At 43.3% G+C, this 19,811-nt stretch overlaps 1 protein-coding gene across 1 annotated transcript in view; it reads left to right on the top strand.

Moving 5' to 3' along the window:
* The first annotated feature begins 4,658 nt into the window (after positions 1-4,658).
* Positions 4,659-19,811, top strand: part of LOC118390337 (nuclear protein AMMECR1-like) — a 30,516-nt gene continuing 15,363 nt past the window's right edge. The window contains exons 1-2 of the mRNA XM_035780792.2: positions 4,659-5,715; positions 17,355-17,465. Coding sequence (XP_035636685.1) covers positions 5,267-5,715; positions 17,355-17,465 — 560 coding nt within the window. The 5' untranslated portion in view covers positions 4,659-5,266. The remainder of the gene's footprint in view (positions 5,716-17,354; positions 17,466-19,811) is intronic.

Genomic DNA, 19,811 nt, shown 5'->3' with positions numbered 1-19,811 from the left:
ATTTCAGCTTTCATTTATTTCATCACATTCCCAGTGGGTCAGAAGTTTACACACTCAACTAGTACTTGGTAGCATTGCCTTTTAAGTTGTTTAACTTGGGTCAAATGTTTCAGGGAGCCTTCCACTAGCCTCCCACGATAAGTTGGGTGAGTTTTGGCCCATCCTCCTGACAGCTCGTGTAACTGAGTGGGGTTTGTAGGCCTCCTTGCTCGCACACACTTTTAGTTCTGCCCACAACTATTCTATGGGATTGAGGTTTTGTAGGGCTTTGTGATGGCCACTCCATACCTTGACTTTGTTGTCCTTAAGCCACTTTGCAACAACTTTAGAAGTATGCTTGGGGTCATTGTCCATTTGCGACCAAGCTTTAACTTCCTGACTGATGTCTTGAGATGTTGCTTCAATATATCCATGTAATTTTCCTCATGATGCCATTTAGTGCACCAGTCCCTCCTGCAGCAAAGCACCCCCCACAACATGACGCTACCACCCCGTGCTTCACGTTTGGGATGGTGTTCTTCGGCTTGCAAGCCTCCCCCTTTTTAGATGTTCTTTGGGTGGTGGACCATTCTTGAAACTGTCGGGTGTGAAAAACCCAGCAGCATTGCAGTACTTGACACAAACCGGTGTGCCTAACCCGTTCAAAGGCACCGCAATATTTTGTCTTGCCCATTCACGCTCTGAATGAAACACACACAATCCATGTCTCAATTGTATCAAGGCTTAAAATCCTTCTTTAACCTGTCTCCTCCCCTTCATCGCCACTGATTGAAGTAGATTTAAAAATGACATCAATAAGGGATCATAGCTTTCACATGGATTCACCTGGTTAGTCTGTCATGGAATGACATGTTTTGTAAACTCAGTGTATACTTCATTGAGTACAATTCTACTCCAATCATCTTGCTAATTTATCACTTGTGCATGTAGAAACATTTCATTGGGCTATCACCCTGTCATATCAGGATTCTAACCTGACTACAGATGAGACAAATTTCCAAAAATACCATTAACTTCTCAATCAATGATTTGTTCTGGGACCAGGGGGTGGCCAGCTCATTGTAGCAAGTACAGTTTACTGCTCTTGCAAATAACCATTTGCAATATACAGTAGTTCAAATGAAGATGGGCAGTACGGTGCAAAATAATTGGGGGCTTCAAGCTGATGTTCATTAATTCAGCCGAGCAGTTTAGAGGGCACTGCATGTGTTCTCTCCAAACCTGCTGCGTCTTTATCTGCTGAGCGCTGAGAAACCTCACTGTCATCCTCCATTTTAACGACTGACTCAAGCAGCTAGCCATCTGCAGTGATGTAACCTACACTTTTAGGGCAAGCATGTCTGACTTTGATATCACTCTCACTTACACTATGATAGAAGGGGTCTTGGGTGTTGTGATCTTACTGATGTCATCTGTTGGCTAAATTATAAGGACACTTTCCCAATATAAAGCTGATCCGTCCCTGTCCCGCAGACTCTCGTTCGTAACAACAACAACACGACTGACGGGCTAGAACTCATTAGATAACGAGTTCACACCTGCTGCTGTGCTGCAACCCCAACAACTGGCAGAGCCGAAAGTAGGATTTTCGGCACAACTGTAACGCTTTATAGACATACCTGCCTGGTTTTAGGCTATGTACCACCTTACGTTACACTAAGTATCACACTGTACATGCCTATAACACCAATGTAATATTTTTAATTTTAATTTCACCTTTATTTAACCAGGTAGGCTAGTTGAGAACAAGTTCTCATTTGCAACTGCGACCTGGCCAAGATAAAGCATAGCAGTGTGAGCAGACAACACAGAGTTACAATTAACAAGTCAATAACACAGTAGGAAAAAAAGGGGAGTCTATATACATTGTGTGCAAAAGGCATGTGAAGTAGGCGAATAATTACAATTTTGCAGATTAACACTGGAGTGATAAATGATCATATGGTCATGTACAGGTAGAGATATTGGTGTGCAAAAGAGCAGAAAAGTAAATAAATAAAAACAGTATGGGGATGAGGTAGTTAAAAATGGGTGGGCTATTTGCAGATAGACTATGTACAGCTGCATCGATCGGTTAGCTGCTCAGATAGCAGATGTTTGAAGTTGGTGAGGGAGATAAAAGTCTCCAACTTCAGCGATTTTTGCAATTCGTTCCAGTCACAGGCAGCAGAGAACTGGAACGAAAGGCGGCCAAATGAGGTGTTGGCTTTAGGGATGATCAGTGAGATACACCTGCTGGAGTGCGTGCTACGGATGGGTGTTGCCATCGTGACCAGTGAACTGAGATAAGGCGGAGCTTTACCTAGCATGGACTTGTAGATGACCTGGAGCCAGTGGGTCTGGCGACGAATATGTAGCGAGGGCCAGCCGACTAGAGCGTACAAGTCGCAGTGGTGGGTGGTATAAGGTGCTTTAGTGACAAAACGGATGGCACTGTGATAAACTGCATCCAGTTTGCTGAGTAGAGTGTTGGAAGCAATTTTGTAGATGACATCGCCGAAGTCGAGGATCGGTAGGATAGTCAGTTTTACTAGGGTAAGTTTGGCGGCGTGAGTGAAGGAGGCTTTGTTGCGGAATAGAAAGCCGACTCATGATTTGATTTTCGATTGGAGATGTTTGATATGAGTCTGGAAGGAGAGTTTACAGTCTAGCCAGACACCTAGGTACTTATAGATTTCCACATATTCAAGGTTGGAACCATCCAGGGTGGTGATGCTGGTCAGGCGTGCGGGTGCAGGCAGCGAACGGTTGAAAAGCATGCATTTGGTTTTACTAGCGTTTAAGAGCATTTGGAGGCCACGGAAGGAGTGTTGTATGGCATTGAAGCTCGTTTGGAGGTTAGATAGCACAGTGTCCAAGGACGGGCCGGAAGTATATAGAATGGTGTCGTCTGCGTAGAGGTGGATCAGGGAATCGCCCGCAGCAAGAGCAACGTCATTGATATATACAGAAAAAAGCGTCGGCCCGAGGATTGAACCCTGTGGCACCCCCATAGAGACTTTGAGAGGACCGGACAGCATGCCCTCCGATTTGACACACTGAACTCTGTCTGCAAAGTAATTGGTGAACCAGGCAAGGCAGTCATCCGAAAAACCGAGGCTACTGAGTCTGCCGATAAGAATATGGTGATTGACCGAGTCGAAAGCCTTGGCAAGGTCGATGAAAACGGCTGCACAGTACTGTCTTTTATCGATGGTGGTTATGATATCGTTTAGTACCTTGAGCGTGGCTGAGGTGCACCCGTGACCGGCTCGGAAACCAGATTGCACAGCGGAGAAGGTACGGTGGGATTCGAGATGGTCAGTGACCTGTTTGTTGACTTGGCCTTCGAAGACCTTAGATAGGCAGGGCAGGATGGATATAGGTCTGTAACAGTTTGGGTCCAGGGGGGTGACTGCGGCAGCTTTCCAGTCCTTGGGGATCTCAGACGATATGAAAGAGAGGTTGAACAGGCTGGTAATAGGGGTTGCGACAATGGCGGTGGATAGTTTCAGAAATAGAGGGTCCAGATTGTCAAGCCCAGCTGATTTGGCACTCTGACATTTTGGTTGGTTACTTGAACAGCATGGAGGGGACCAAGCAATATTTGGAGTAGCTTACATTGGTATTTTGATATTGGTCCTTTTTCACGCAACTTCGATAAAGTGACTTTCGTAGCAGGTTAGGATATCATTTTCGGTAAACCTAACCTTTTCCTAACCTTAACCTCAGTCTACTATCCAACCTGCCACGTTAATTATTCTAACCTGCTGCGTAAGTTCTCCGAACCCTCTACTAAAAAGACACTTCGATATCGAAGTGGCATGAAAAGAGTGTTAACCATTTTGATATGATATTGTGAGAGCAATCGAATCCATTTTCCAAGTCTGCTATTCCAAAATCCCTGGCGTGGCAAGTCGATTCTGGAGTAGCAGAGACATTAACTGCAGCTGATGTGACTTCATGGCAGGCAAGAAGGGCTGACGGCACATTATCCGACTACAACGAAATTTATTTAAAGGGATGCATGTTTTCTTTCTCTTAGAGAAGATGGATACAAATTGTCTAAAGAAGCATACATTGTAAAATATATATATCCTTACGCGGTTGAGGCCGAGCTGATTAGAAGCTGAGGTGGATAGCGCACGCAGCAATTTTCTTTGCGTAATTCGCAGCAAGAATTCAGATTTGACAGACAGAAGAGACTATACGCATTATGCGTAGGAAACCATTTCAAACATTTCCTGGATCTTATTTCGGCGTTGAGAATACGAAAGATATTTATTACTAACCCGTGTTCTATCGCTGTGAATATCAGTGACGACAGATGATCACATTCCCCTCCCGAACATCACAGAGGCTATCAGGCTAATGGTAGCCGCTGTGAAGAACTAGAGTAACCAAACCCCGAGGATTTCAGAGTTGGAATAGAATGCTGCTCTATCAAAATGTATTACATTCAACGGATGACAAGGTCCAAAACAAATCTACAGATAACTTTCAGCGCTGATATGACTGTCCGAGAACTGACACAAAATACAGGTGCAAACTGATCAGCTGGTTTGTTGAAATGACTTGGTCAGCGCTGACGCTGTCTGATGATGGATCAAACTGCATAGCCAAATGCCATTTTACTTTGCGTCGACTTGACGTTTGGAGCTGCAACACATTGGGTCAGTTGTCTAGCAAGAAGTTCGGATGAAAGTAAACATCTGGTGCAATGTTAAGCTACATGGTGCGAAGCGTAATGTACTATTCGTGCTAAAGCGTATGGGTCCTGCGTACTCAAGCTCCCGACTCCCACACAAAAAGGATTCTCTGTGCTGCTGGGGGTGCAGTGCAGTCAGTAGCTGTCACAGCTCCACATCTGGCTACTGGCTGTCTAGTTAACTAGCTAGCTAACTGTATCAAAGTCTGTGGTCTCTCTGTTGGGTAGCTAGTGAATTCGTTCCTGTATCATTCAAGAGAAAGATTGCTTTGTGAAATCACTTCGGTGGTTATCGTGTTCCGAAGAGGAGGCCTGCCTGTATTTTGGACAATATCTGAGATCAATCGAAACATTTGAAGTGGTCCAGTGCTGTCTTCTAAAAGAAAACACTTAAGGATTTTGCGTAAGGCACGTATTTTTTTAAAGGCAGAGTTAGGGTGACATTGCGGTCTCTTTATATCGAATATAACGTCGCCCGACAAAAAAGGGAAAGTGGGGCATTGTCCATCGTACGTATTAACGCAGTGGGATTTTTACGTCTGGTCCGCGTTTCCACCCACCCCTCCCGCGTTGACGGTGATGGGTCGGAAGCGGTGTGTCGGTGCAGATTGTTCCAAGATGGCGGCTGGGTGCTGCGGGGTGAAGAAGCAGAAGCTGTCGGGATCCCCCGGGTCTGGGGGTCCTGGCGGGGTGGGGGCGGGTAACGGGGTGGTAGGGACCGGACATTGTGGCTCGGACTTGGGGATTGGTTCCTCCTCGACTGTGGTGGCAGGGAACATGAATCGAGTGAACGGCCTGGGGGGTCCTGGGGGTAGTAGTAGTAGTAGCACCAACGCATTGTCCCCAGCCCCAGGAGGCTACAACTCAACTGGCATCTCCCCGAATCTTAGCCCGGGATGTGGTTCGGGAAGTGGAGGCAGGAAGATGGTTGTTTCAGCGGAGATGTGTTGCTTCTGTTTCGACGTGCTTTATTGCCACCTGTATGGATACCAACCTCCCCGAACACCCAGGTTTACAAACGATCCCTAGTAAGTTCTATTATTATGTTGTTAGCCAGCTAGCTTGGTAGTTAACTACCGGTGCTATTGTGAACATTATTATCGACTGTCTAGTTAAGATAGCTAGTAGTGTATCTAATGTTCTTAGCTAGCCAGCCAGTTACATCCGATAACAAAACAATTACAATGTGGCAGTTTAATAACACAGTCTGTTTTTTTAATTATGCAACGTTGGGAAGTTAATATATTGCTGCTGCTACTTGGATAAGTTATTTTCACTAGGTGGTGTGGTGCTCATGGATGCTAGCTAGCGTCTGCTAGCAAGCTCAACAAAGAAAAAAAGTAGCTAGTTAGCATTAATGGATAAGTTAGCTTGGTAGACAGGAAGGGCGAGCGTTGCAACTTCCCAGTTGAGAAAGTTTGGAAAACCCCACGCAGCGCGTGGTGTGTTTGTCACTTTATCTATTTTTTTTTAAAATGAAGCTGCTAGATTCTATTCCGCCATCTAACATGGAGCTCTGGAACGTTGATAGCGAACTTGTTTGTTAGCTATATGGCTAGCGCGCTAGTTGCCGCTGTCTGAGTAGCCAGCATTCAGGTTAGCCAGCTAGCACACCTCAGCCAGGGAAACGTTAAAGGGGCCATCTGCAGTTGCTTTGTACATTTTTGGACTAATAAAATAATTATGTACCCATTGATTCCTGAAGAATATAACTTAGAAAAGCCGTATGAGCTTAGTTCAACTGTCATACCTCACCAGAACCCAAAATATAAGTTGTTTTACGGCAATGTTTGTAAACAAAGTCAATCTAAACTAACACTGTATGGCCACAAAACATGGTTAAACCTATAAATGTGTTATCATTGATGGTCAGACCTTTTATCAATGAATTTGAGTGGTTATATTTCTCCAGCCCCATCCCTCATATTTTATTAACCCTATCAGTCCTGAGACCCCAGCAAATATTTGATTTTCATTTATCTCTATGTCCAGCCCATGTATTACATGTTTCTTCCTTCAGGACAACAAGTATAACACACAAAAACATGTATTTATAAGAATGCTGTAAGTACATAAATTGTTTTTTCACAGGGACATGAATATGAAACTAGTCAGTGACAACTGTGTGGAGTTTGCGACAGAAACTATGTTGGTTTATAGAGCTCGCCAGCTTGCAGTTATAAAACCCGGAAATTAGTTACATGAATGGCGAATGAATAGGGTTTTGTAATAACCTCAAACCTTATTTTCGATATTTAACACAGGCTTAGGAGGTCTCATACTTATTGCTCTGAGACAATAGCACTTTTCCTGTGATTTCCTTTGATCTTCTATGTAGAATAACTCCTAACCTTCTAACGACTGTTGTGTAGCTCGTAGAGCAAAACATTTGCGTGTTTGTGGCAGTCTCTGCTTTTCATAGACATCTTTTAATAGTTCATAGTTCAAATCATTTTTGTAAAAAAGACCCGGCACAGGGCCCCTTTCGGGATCTGCCCTTTTCTCACAAACACAGCTCGAGCTCAGCCCCTGTTAATCACACAGGCTAATGGTTGGTTTCTATGGATGCAGAAGAAATGGACTAATCCAATGTTACCCATAAGTCTTTAGCTTAAACACACAATGTTTAAAAGGGTTTAGAATTCCAACACTTTGCGGTGGGACTCATTGGGTTAAACGAAACGGGCAGATTTCCGCTTTAAGAAATTGGCTTGCTAGCTAGTTCAACTGGACACAAGCTGTGGTAGTTCGCTTAAAGTGAGTAACAAAGCTAGTAACTCTTGCCAACAGATGTTTTATTTTGTTAGATTGGGGGTACCGTTACTTTATTTGTGAAACTGCTGACACTGAACCCTGGAGCAAGCTGTTGTAAGCTGTTTTTCACGCAAAACATAATTATTTTCTAAAAGGTATTTTTCCACATATGTTTTAAGTTAAACCCTCAAAGTAGAAATTGACTGTAGGTAGATTTGGCAACCCCAGAGATTTTATTCAAAACTCATAGAAAATGTGAGCCACGTGCATTCACTAGGGCTGGGAATTGCCAGGGACCTCAAGATATCACAATACCTAGGTGCTGATAGGATGTTTATTGCATTTTATTTTTTATTTATATTGTGTTGATAAAATGTGTTTTATAATGACATTTTATCAATACTGTACATTGCTATACTGTACATTGCTTGTTTACAATGACATAACACAAACAATGGATTAATAGCCTACAACCTTTGTTTTGGGTTATGATAGTGCAATACAGTTGTCCTAAACTCAAGGCATAAGGTAGGCTAGCTATTTAAAAATATTGCCTAGTCAGACCATTATTACTGTTCCAGCTGGCCGATAAGCATTTTATTAGGTAGGTACTATTAACCGTAGCACAGAGAATTTTCAACCAACCTTTTTACTTGGTGACACTTTCTCAATTACTGACTTGGAAGACAAAATACATGTAATGCCATATTTTTCCATGACTTTTGAAATCTGAGTGAGTGACGAACAAATACAATGGGGGTCCCTGGAGGTCAGGGCCTCTAGGCCTTGGGTGCTCGGTCAGTAATTCAGCCATGATTACTACAAGGTTTAGATTGCTGGCTAGACTAACTTACCTAGTCATCTATAAAATGTTAGCTGATATGGGATAACTGAGTGACTGACATAACAAGAGGAGAATTGCTGATGCACAACAACATTTCAAAATTACAGGTTTGGTACTCAAACATATTTTCTTTGTGGTGTGGGGACCGTGGTGTTCCTGGCCCCAGTTTAGCCTACACACTTAGGCCTACGTTATTGGGGCGGAAGGTAGCCTAGCAGTTTAGAGTGTTTGGCCTGTAACCGAAAGGTCCCTGGTTGGAATCCCCGTGCTGGAAAGGTGGAACAATCTTCCTTTCTGCCCTGAGCAAGGACGTCAACGCCCAGCAACAATTTCTTCCCAGGCGCTGATGATGTCGATTTAAGGCATCATCTCTCTGATTTGAGGGGTTGGGTTAAATGTGGAAGACACGTTTTGGTTGGATGTATTTAGTCGTTACACTGATTTAGGCATCCTTTTCCCTTCTATTGTCATCAGTTATTACTGCCAACCTAATAGCCAGTGTGGCTTTAGGCGGCTGTTGTCATGGTGGCCTTGCTCACAGTAAACATTGAGATGCTATTTTTATTGCGATGTGAATGTACTTTTCTCCTCTAAGGCTGTTAAAATGGTAATTGGCCATTACAGATAACTCAGAGGTATTCTCTGCATACTAGTGTGCAAGATCATATTTTAGCAGATAAGTAATTTTCAAATCAAATATGTCTGAGCTGCCTTTTTGCAGTTTAAATGTGTTGGGACGAATACATTCTGTTATGGTAATATATGAATAAAGGATAGGATATTGTGGTCGGATCACCATCCCAAATAATACCTTAGTCACTGTGATAATTTTGTATCTTGTGACATATTGTTTCTTATATGTCCTGCTAGTCAAAAAACGGGTTTGACAGCTTTCGCACAAAACCCCAAATGGCCCCCAAATCATTGATGCATTGTTGCTACCATATACATTTCACGGTGATTCTGTCTACACTCTGTTAACTAGAATATTAGCGCTGCTGTGCCGTCATTTGAAAGTATCCTATGTATTTCTAGATGTTTGAAACTTCATAAATGGGAGGCCTGGAGACAAACTATCGATGCCATTTATTTCAACATTGTTTTCTTCTTTATAGAACATCCAGACATCAACATGCAGCTCAAAACATTGTTATGCGTCAAGTCTTTTTAAAATATATTTTTTATTATGGCAAATGCTGTGCGCCTACACTGCCTTCAGAAAGTATTCCAACCCCTGGACTTTTCCCACAATTTGTTACGTTACAGCCTTATTCGAAAATGTATTACATTGTTTTTCCTTATCACTCTACACACAATACTTTCCAAATGCACTGTAGATACAGGTTTCTGCATCCCACCTTTTATCATCATTCCTTTTGGAAATTGCCTGGCGTTTCTATAGATATGCAAGGGAAAGAGTGCATATAACATATTTATCTCTCCTCTCCCTCTCACACAAATGCATACGCCGGACCACATGAAAGTATATGCCATTTTTGTCATGTTGGATAGAGGAGTAGAGCAATTGGTTGACAGTTGGACACGTGATCCCATTTCTCAGTTTACAAGCACAGGGATTTCTTGAGAGGTCTAGTGTGTGTGTGTTTGTGTGTGTATACACATACATACATACATACTTACATACATATTAGTGAGAGTATCCGGGTTGCTATTGGTCTATTGAGTTGAAGGGTATTTTCCCTTGATTCTGAAGTCCAGTTTTCAGCTCGTGTGTAACGCTATAACCAACATCTTGTGTATGTTGTCATGCTCTGTATTCACCCAAGCACGATGAAGAATAGTCTGAATCAGTATGTTCTTTGAGTGTGACATGAAGCAGCTAATGCTCAGGGCCATGGGGATAATGCACTGTAATCCGTTGATCTGTCGGATGCCCACTGTCTCTGGATTTCGAGGTCAAAGGAAAGGGGACTGAAAATCCAAGCATGGAGTGGTAGATGGTTGGGGTTGGAGGAGGTTGGAAACCCAGCTTTTTATTGTATTTTCCTTCAAAGGGAAATTCCCCCGTGAAATGACTATTTTATATCCAGTTCCACTGTTTTGGAAAGATTCAACAAAACCCGAACAAAAATCCACTTGTGTATATAGCATTAGGAACTGTTCTTTCCCTGACAGACTGACCAGGTGAACGCTATGATCCTTTATTGATGTCACTTGTTAAATCCACATCAAATCAGTGTAGATGAAGGGGAGGAGACGGGTTAAAGAAGGATGTTTAAGCCTTGAGACAATTGAGACATGGATTGTGTATGTGTTCCATTCAGAGGGTGGTTGGGCAAGACAAAATATTTAAATGAACTTTGAACGGGCTATGATAGTAGGTGCAGGCATACCGGTTTGTGTCAAGAACGACAACGCAGCTGGGTTTTTCACGCGCAACAGTTTCCCGTTTGTATCAAAAATGGTCCACCACCCAAAGGACATCCAGCGAACTGTTGGAAGCATGGGAGTCCACATTGGCCAGCATCTCAGTGGAACGCTTTAAACAACTTGTAGAATCTGTGTCGCTGTACTGGGGGCAAAAGGGGGTGGAACTCAATATCAGGAAGGTGTTCCTAATGTTCTGTCCACTCGGTGCATGCTGGGCTGTTTTACTTCAGTAGAAGGCATCTCATACATTCATATTTTTTTAAGGTTATATTTTCTTAAATGGGGAATTGATCACCCAGAGGTGGTTGTTTGCAGGAGGCAACAGAATACACACGGTTCCAGCCCCTCTACTCTGTTCTGACATTAGTATGGTACTAATATAGAGTGCTCTCTGCAATCTCTGTCCATCTATGAAGACAATGAACTGAAAGCCCCACTGTTTCTATCTATTTTAACACAGTTGACATCTTTATGCTAATGTTTGTATTGAATAGCAAGGGCTTTTGCTTTGTTGAGACTGCACTCAGGTCCTCTCCAAATGTACCCCCACTTGCGTCAGCCCATAAGTCCAGAACGGAGATGTAGTCTGATCCACCCAGGCGAGTGCGTTTACCACCAGGAGGATTCACATGATCAGGTGGGCGGGATCAACTCCAGGAGGAAGAGGGTTATTGCTGTCTTCTGGGCATGGCTCATAACCATGGTTGTATAATAAAGCTGCTCTGCCGGGGCTTAAATGAACGTTAAACTTACCCTTGTACCTCAAGCCTCCAGCTTGATTTATTCTAGACAACTATAATGTGTTAGATGTACTGGGCCTGGTTGTTTCTGCTTGAGGAAGTGATGTGAGGAATATGACACCAGTCCCTCCCATCCCCCATCTGATCTCTGCACACACTCCTGCCCACAACACCAGCTCCACTTGTGACCCATACATTAGTAGCCAAGGGAGTGTAATATGTCCATGCATGTGACTTACACCTATTTTCTCAACTTGGTAGGTACTTAGCCAATACTACAATTTTGAATCTCCTGAGTAGTCGCCTCCCCCCACACAGTGTGAAAGCTGGCACTGGGCCTGGGGATTGTAATGTGCAATTGTGACGGGTGGGACTGACGTCATCAGGACTGATTAGTAGTCGGTCTGCAGTGTGAAGGTGGACTCCAGATGTAGCAATGCGCATGAAAACACCCCTGCAGCTTTTTCTACTGTTTCCACTGTTTGGCATGGCACGGGCCTTCTTTTTATGGGCTGATTGGTATAGAGCAAACGTTTTGAAGCAACTCTTAAAACAGGATGTGATGACATAAATAGGTTTTATCTGAACTAATGTGTAGACTTTCCCCTTTGTTTGACTTACTGCTTTAAATTAAGACCGAGTGACTAACTGGGAACAGTTAAGTATGCTTGACAAAGCTTTTTAAAAGCATCCTTTGTTTGATGTACTTCGCAGAGACATGGTGTGTCCTCAGAGATTGACCTCTGCAGTGCAGAAAGTTGGTTCTCCGACTGGATTCCATCCCAATGTGTTTGTGTGCCCGAGTTGGCAATGGATGAATACCAAATGGGAAGTGATGGATCACCCTTTTACACATGTCATTTAATTGAAAACATTGAGGATGTCTGCTCTTCACTCTTCAGACATACAGAACAGTCGGGGTGGGGGTTGGTATGGTATGTGAGGATAGCGTTGGCTGTGGGTGGGGAATGGATGATGAGTGGAACCGTCAAGGTCACAGTATGGCACGTGATGCAATAGGACTACCCTTTAGCATGTGGCTGGCAGGCTGGGATTACTGTTCAGAATTGGCACACTGAACCGAGTGGGACATCTGGGAGAGTAGAGAGAGGAAAATGAGCTTTTTTTTATAGGTGCCCAGAGAATAGCGTTACAGCATCTGAATGTACATCTTCAGTGGACAGAAAGACCGTCATGCTGCTCTGTTGATACCTGCCTGAACAGTGAAGACGATTTTCTGGTTTCTAGCTGATTAAACACAGGCCTACTTCGCAGTCTCCCTTTCATATCTGCCCCATTGTCCTTTTTAAAAAACATTTTTATCACTCCACCATGGGATTTTGGACAGCTTTTCATTTGCTTCGACCTCCTGGTATGATTTGATTCATCAGCAGTTTATTAATAGAAATCAATGTTTACTTGCATGAGTCTGGCTTTTTTTTTATCACACTGAACCCATCAACCCTGGCTGCATGTCAAAAATGTACTCTGTCGACCCATCCCTCCAGAACACACACCAATAGAAGAAGGTTTACTTAGCAGGCCCAACTGACCGCTCACTCACGAGACCCATCATGGATTCTTGTCAGGAAAATATCTGAGACAAATGTTTTAACTGAAAAAAATTCAGTTTTGAAATTAAACTCCTGCTTTTGTCAGACCAGTGGAAGACTATTGATGGATGTGTTCTTTCACCCCTCAGAGTGGTGCCTGGGGCAACAACTGAAGCTCTTGTTGGCTGTCCTTGCCTCTGCCTTTGTTTTCCCATTTGGCTCACACCATGGCCTCTCTCAGGCTGCTGCTCACCTTTTTTGCCAAGGGGTTCCTCGGCCAGATTAAAAGCGATTCATCTTGAGGGAGCTGCAGGCTGGCCTGACTGACTCACTGACTGGCTGTCTGGAGGAACTTGTCTCTCTGAACTCATCCCATTACATCAGAGCTAAAGTTGTCTGTCTGCCTCTCCAGAGATCACTTCTTATTAGGATCGACTGACATCAATCTGTCTTTCGTTTCCCCCTCTCTCAAGCATGTTTATGCGATGCATCCGTCTCTCACACACACTCGCTCTGACAGATTTTTTTGTTGTGCAGTCTCTCTCCTACCTATCTCCAGTCTTCTTTCAGACTGAAGGTCACTGTGAAGTGGTTGTCCACCATTCTGTTCTTTTCAGACACTTATCGAGTGCTGTCTGTGCAGTCCAGAGAGGAGTGGATTTAAATGTAGATTGGCTGCTCCTCAGTTTTGATTATTCGGATCCCCGTTAGCTGACGCCGATGGCGACAGCTAGTCCTCTTTCTAAACAAATCTTGCTGATAAAAATGTTGATTAGCAAGTAACAGCTCCTTTCCTCACTCTGTATCATTTTCTCTCCCAAGACCATCTTTCCTCCCTCCCCCATGCATTGCCCTGGCTTTTAAATATACACTATATATACACAAGTATGTGGACACCCTTTTCAAATGAGTGGATTCGGCTTTTTCAGACACACCTGTTGCTGACAGGTGTTTAAAATCGAGCACATAGCCATGCAATCTCCATAGACAATACATTGTCAGTAGAATGGCCTTACTGAAGAGCTCAATGACACAATCACAGGATGCCACCATTCCAAAAGGTCAGTTTGTCAAATTTCTGCCCTGCTAGAGCTTCCCCGATCAACTGTAAGGGCTGTTATTGTGAAGTGGAAAAGTGTAGAAGCAACAACACCTCAACTGCGAAGTCGTAAGCCATACAAGCTCACAGAACGGGACCGACGAGGGCTGAAGCTTGTAGTGCGTAAAAATCAGCTGTTCTTGTTCTCTGGAGTGATAAATCACGCTTCACCATTTGGCAGTCCAACGGACGAATCTGGGTTTGGTAAATGCAAGGAAAACGCTACCTGCCCCAATGCATAGTGCCAACTGTAAAGTTTGGTGGAAGAGGAATAATGGTCTGGGGTTGTTTTTCATGGTTCGGGCTAGGCCCCTTAGTTCAATTGAAGTGAAATCTTAACGCTACGGCATACATTCTAGACGATTCTGTGGTTCCAACGACAATGCCCCTGTGCACAAAGCAAGGTCCATACAGAAATGGTTTGTTGAGATCAGTGTGGAATAACTTGACTGGCCTGCTCTTGTGGCCAACATCTAGTAGAAAGCCTTCTCATAAGAGTGGAGGCTGTTATAGCAGTAAAGGGGGGGACCAACTCCATTTTATTGCCCATGATTTTGGAATGAGATGTTTGACGAGCAGGTGTCCACATACTTCTGGTAATGTACATGAAGTCATGAACCTCAAAGGCGTTGATATTAAGAGTAGTTCTATTTCATTTTTATGGCCCTCTCTTTACGGTCATCATGACATGTATATCTCCCTCTACAAGTTGCTCTGTTCAACAGCTGTATCTTCTTCTGGAGAACTAAGTTAATACTGTAGACTGGAGATGCCTATTTATACTCAGCTCTGAGCATAGACATCTGCTTAGATGTGAATGAGGCTGAAACACTTTCATCGTCTTCCTTATTTGCCCAGATTGTGACTTAGTGATGTCTGTACTAACAAAGTGTATTAACCTAGGTAAGGATCTGCCTTTTCTGTTGTGCTATATATTTACATTTACATATAATTTTTGATATGCTGTGTGTGTGTGTATATACTTAGCTAGCGACAGTAATCCTGGGGGTTATTGAGAAAAGGTCTCGTGATTTTAGGGCAAAGGGGTGGAGCGACTGCCAGGCTTTTAGTGGATTAGTTGGACACCCTGAGCTGCAATATTTCCTGCATATGATGATCTTGTGTCGGTGTGTTAAACATGTGTTTTGTTGGCAAGAGACTAACCATGACAAGGCGATCAGTTTTACAGAGAAGGCAAAGTAGTATATCGGTTGGTGTAAGGAAATGTTACTGACTTCTGCCTTCGTCTGTCTGTCTCTCAAATGGATTTAGTCTCCCAATGGGCAGTCTTGCTCATAATGTGGTGCTGACTATGTCCAAATGAGTGTAATTAGAGGACAGAGTAAACTGGACAGGTTTTCACAGCCACAGAGCTGCTTTGAAGGAAAATTGTAACTTTTATTTTATTCAGAGAACACCTGAATATAAAACAGAGATCTCTCTAACAGCTAAATACACTGAAGAAAAATGAAATACAACACGTTGTGGTACCATGTTTCATGAGCTGAAATAAAAGATCCCAGAGGTGTTCCATACACACAAAAAGCTTATTCCTCAAAAATGTGCTACACAAATGTGTTTATATCCCTGTTAGTGAGCATTTTTCCTTTGCCAAGAGAATCCATCCACCTGAAAGGTGTGGCATATCCAGAAGCTGATGAAACAGCATGGTCATTAGACAGGTGCACCTTGCGCTGGGGACAATTAAAAGTCCACTCTGAAATGTGCCGTTTTGTCACACAACACAATGCCACAGATGTCGCAAGTTGAGGGAGCACGCAATTGGCATGCGGATAGCAAAGGAATGTACACCAGAGCTGTTGCCCGAGAATTGAATGTTAATTTCTTTACCATAAGCCGCCTCCGTCATTTTAGAGAATTTGGCAGTACGTCCAACTGGCTTCAAACGCAGACCACGTGTATGGCTAGTGGGTTGCTGATGTCAACGTTGTGAACACAGTGCTCCATGGTGGCGATGGGGTTATGGTGTGGACAGGCATTGGCTACGGAAAAATGAACACAATTGCATTTCATCTTTAGCAATTTGAATGAATAGAGATATTGTAACGAGATCCCAAGGCTCATTGTCCTGCCATTCATCCGCCACCATGACCTCATGTTTAAGCAGGATAATGCACGGCCCCATGTCGCAAGGATCTGTATATAATTCCTGGAAGCTGAAAATATCCCAGTTCTTCCATGGCCTGCATACTCACCAGACATGACACCCATTGAGCATTTTTAGGATGCTCTGGATCGACGTGTACAACAGCGTGTTCCAGTTCCTGCAAATATCTAGGAACTTCGCACAGCCATTGAAGAGAAGTGGGACAACATTAACATTCCACAGGCCGCAATCGACAGCCTGATCAACTCTATGTAGAGGAGAGATGTCACGCTGCATGAGGCAATTAGAAATAGGCCATAGAAACCCAGTTCATGAAGCTCCCGACGAACAGTTATTGTGCAGACTTTGCTTCCAGAGGTAGTTTGGAACTTAGTAGTGAGTGTTGCAACCGAGGACAAACGATTTTTACACACTTCAGCACTCGGTGGTCCTGTTCTGTGAGCTTGTGTGGACTACCACTTTGCGGCTGAGCTGTTGTTGCTCCTAGACGTTTCCACTTGACAATAACAGCACATACAGACCGTGCAGCTCTAGCAGGGCAGACATTTGAACTGACTTGTAAAGGAGGTGGCATCCTATGACATTGCCACGTTGAAAGTCACTGAGCTCTTCAGTAAGGCCATTCTACTGCCAGTGTTTGTCTATGGAGATTGCATGGCGGTGTGCTCGGGTGTGGCTGAAAAAGCTGAATCCACTAATTTGAAGGGGTGTCCATATACTTTTGTATGTATAGTGTATCTGTGACCAACAGATGCATATTTTATTGCCGGTCATGTGAAAGCCATAAATTTCGGCCTAATACATTTATTTCAATTGACCGATTTCCTAAATAATAAATGAACTAACTCAGTAAAATCTTTGGATTTGTTCCATGTTGCATTTATTTTTGCTCAGTATATAACAGAATGTAGCCATCTTATTTTCAATCAATATGTGTCAGTGAAATGTTAGGTGAGAAAAACCCTTTGTCGGTGTCCAATATCACCCCTAGGAATGTGAGAAATCAATGTAAATATTGCCTCAATTGTTTTTCTCAACCCTAAGTGGGTCCTGAATCTTCAAATAAAAACACAAGAGGGTAGGCCTAGTTTTTACATGATGTTCTAATGTGTTACACTCTAAAGGTCCCAACATTGTCTTCCCTTCTTTCTATTTCAGCCCGCTGTTCGTCACATGGAAAATAGGCAGAGACAAGCGGTTGAGGGGATGTATAGGTACATTTTCTGCCATGAACCTGCACTCAGGACTCAGAGAGTACACCCTTACCAGGTAAGCCTCTCTTAATTTGATCATCATGCCCAGAGGTCCGAGCATGTACTGCGCTTTCCTTTAGGCTAAACCACTGCAGTCAGGCTTTTTCTCCAAACAAAAGTCTCCCTCAGTGGAAGATAAAAGTACAGCGGCTGGTTCCGACCCGTCAAGCGCTATGAGGCGGAGGGTGGTGAGCAGTGATGGGGGAGACGAGTGTAGGCGCTAGCAGACGCACCGTGTCTGTGTTATCTCCCTGTAGTCTGCTGGGATATCTCCGGAGGGACTGGCTGACTGTCACACTTTTGCCTCATAGGCATGAACAACACAATAGAGGAAGGGAATGAGGGATGGTGACAAATCCTTTTTGTGGTATTGAAGTAAAAAAATATATATATCTGGGTGTGAAGTGGATTTATCTTTTGTGTCTGTTCTTATTATTCAGTCACTGAAAGAGACCCCCACCATCAGAGCAACAATTCTGCTTTGTTGGATTATGTAAGGAAAGGGCTCATTGAACGGGGACAAACGGCATACCAGCTGGACAGGAAAAAATGACTGTGTTTGAATGGGCAGGGGGTGCACATTAGGCTGAGCTACACACTCACTCACAGACTCACTGACATCTGGAACTGGGCTCCTATTGGCTCCAAGTTAAGACTCCTGCCAGCCTCCTATTGGCCAGCGCTGTTGCTAGGATGATTCCACACTGAGGCCTATAGAGGAGGTGATGCACTGCAAAAGAGAGATCAATCTTTCTGCTGTTACAGCAAATGTCAAGTTGGACTCGACTAAATCAATTCATTTATTTGATCTGATAACATAGAAGCCCTTACAAAAGCATTTCAGCAAAACAATTTTTATTTAGTTGACATGCATATTTTTAAAGAGCCTCAGAGTTTCCTGTAGCTTTTGTTTTTAAGTTCACCGTAGGTAGTCAAGGTTCAAGGATAATGCATTTGAAAGTTTCTTCTGTGGACTGAACTGTACCACAAATTTCAGGCCTCATGTTTAAAAAAAAAAATTTTTTAGAGGGGGAGAGCAGCGTGTTGTCAGGGGGAACCAAAAAACAGGGCGAAGCGTCCAGATGAGGATGCCAGTAAAGCTGTGGGTTTTCTTCACTCAATATGAATGCCTTTGTGAGCACGAATGTCATTAGTGAGGCCTGGGTTTCTTCTGGGGAAAAAGGGGGCCTTTTGTTATTCAACTCTAACAGTAATGTTATCAATATTACTGTCTACTTTGATCAAAAGAAGGATAATCCTTCATGTTTTACATGCAAAAGCAATTATGCTATGATTTTCTAGCTTGTTTGTCTGACAATAGCTGTATCTGATCATGTATTTTGCTGAGCCGAACAGACAGGGCAGCTTTAGTTTTTGTCTCGGGGCTCGTGCTAATTTAACCCATGGTCGTCTTTTTGTTTTCAGACACTTTTTCCTCCAGCTGCATTCCAATTTCCCTGGTTCTAATTATTCAACTTTGAAGATCACATAATGCCACAATCTCACCAGGCAGAACAGAATGCATGCTTAGGAAGATGTTATTGTGTCAAACACACAATTAGTTTCTGACTGTGCCTGTTCAGTCCTCCCAACAAAGAATTGTGGTTCGCCTCTGCTGCTGTTCCCTTTTTGAAACCAATGTTTTAAATAATGTTTTCAAAGAGCAGGATGTTCATGGCTGAGGGAGACGATGATTATTATACAGTTTCCTGGAAGCCGCTATTGTACCAAGTAAGCTATGTCCTATAATTACCCAGTTAATGTTATGGGAATTTAGGCTATACCTCAGCAATTCTACAGAACACCCCTCCCACTCTTACCAAATACAAAAATATAACAAGGAGCTTGTGCCTTGGAGCTTGTGTGTGTGTTTTCAGTTATGTGTACGTCAAAGGACATTTGGTGCTGAATAAATCATGCAACACATGCACATCCAGAGGAGGAACGGCCCCAGGGACTTACAGGAAGGTTTTACCTCCCTGAGAGATGTTGCTCAGTGCTCAGCCTGGCTCTCAGACATGTATGTAACTCATTCACACTATCATGGCCAATTCAGATGCAGCTTTGCCGATTTAAAGGGCCCCAACAGTCATTTTGATTCACATGTAAACTAGCCTTTTGTGTGACTAAAACATCACACACACAATTTGTCTGATTTAAAATGTTCAAAATTTGAGAAAAAGTACTTATTCACTCATGTCAAACTACCAGGAAGTCTGAAAAGACAGACTGGGCTAATAGGCCGAGTGGTGGGGGAGCTCACCTTGACTTGGTTATTTGACTGGCAAAAAGTGCTCTTCACTGACAAGTCGCGGTTTTGTCTCACTGGGGGTGATGGTCGGATTTGCATTTATCGTCGAAG

The sequence above is a fragment of the Oncorhynchus keta genome, chromosome 11, assembly GCF_023373465.1.
Source record: "Oncorhynchus keta strain PuntledgeMale-10-30-2019 chromosome 11, Oket_V2, whole genome shotgun sequence".
NCBI lineage: Eukaryota > Metazoa > Chordata > Actinopteri > Salmoniformes > Salmonidae > Oncorhynchus > Oncorhynchus keta.
This window is presented reverse-complemented; position numbering and strand designations above follow the sequence as displayed.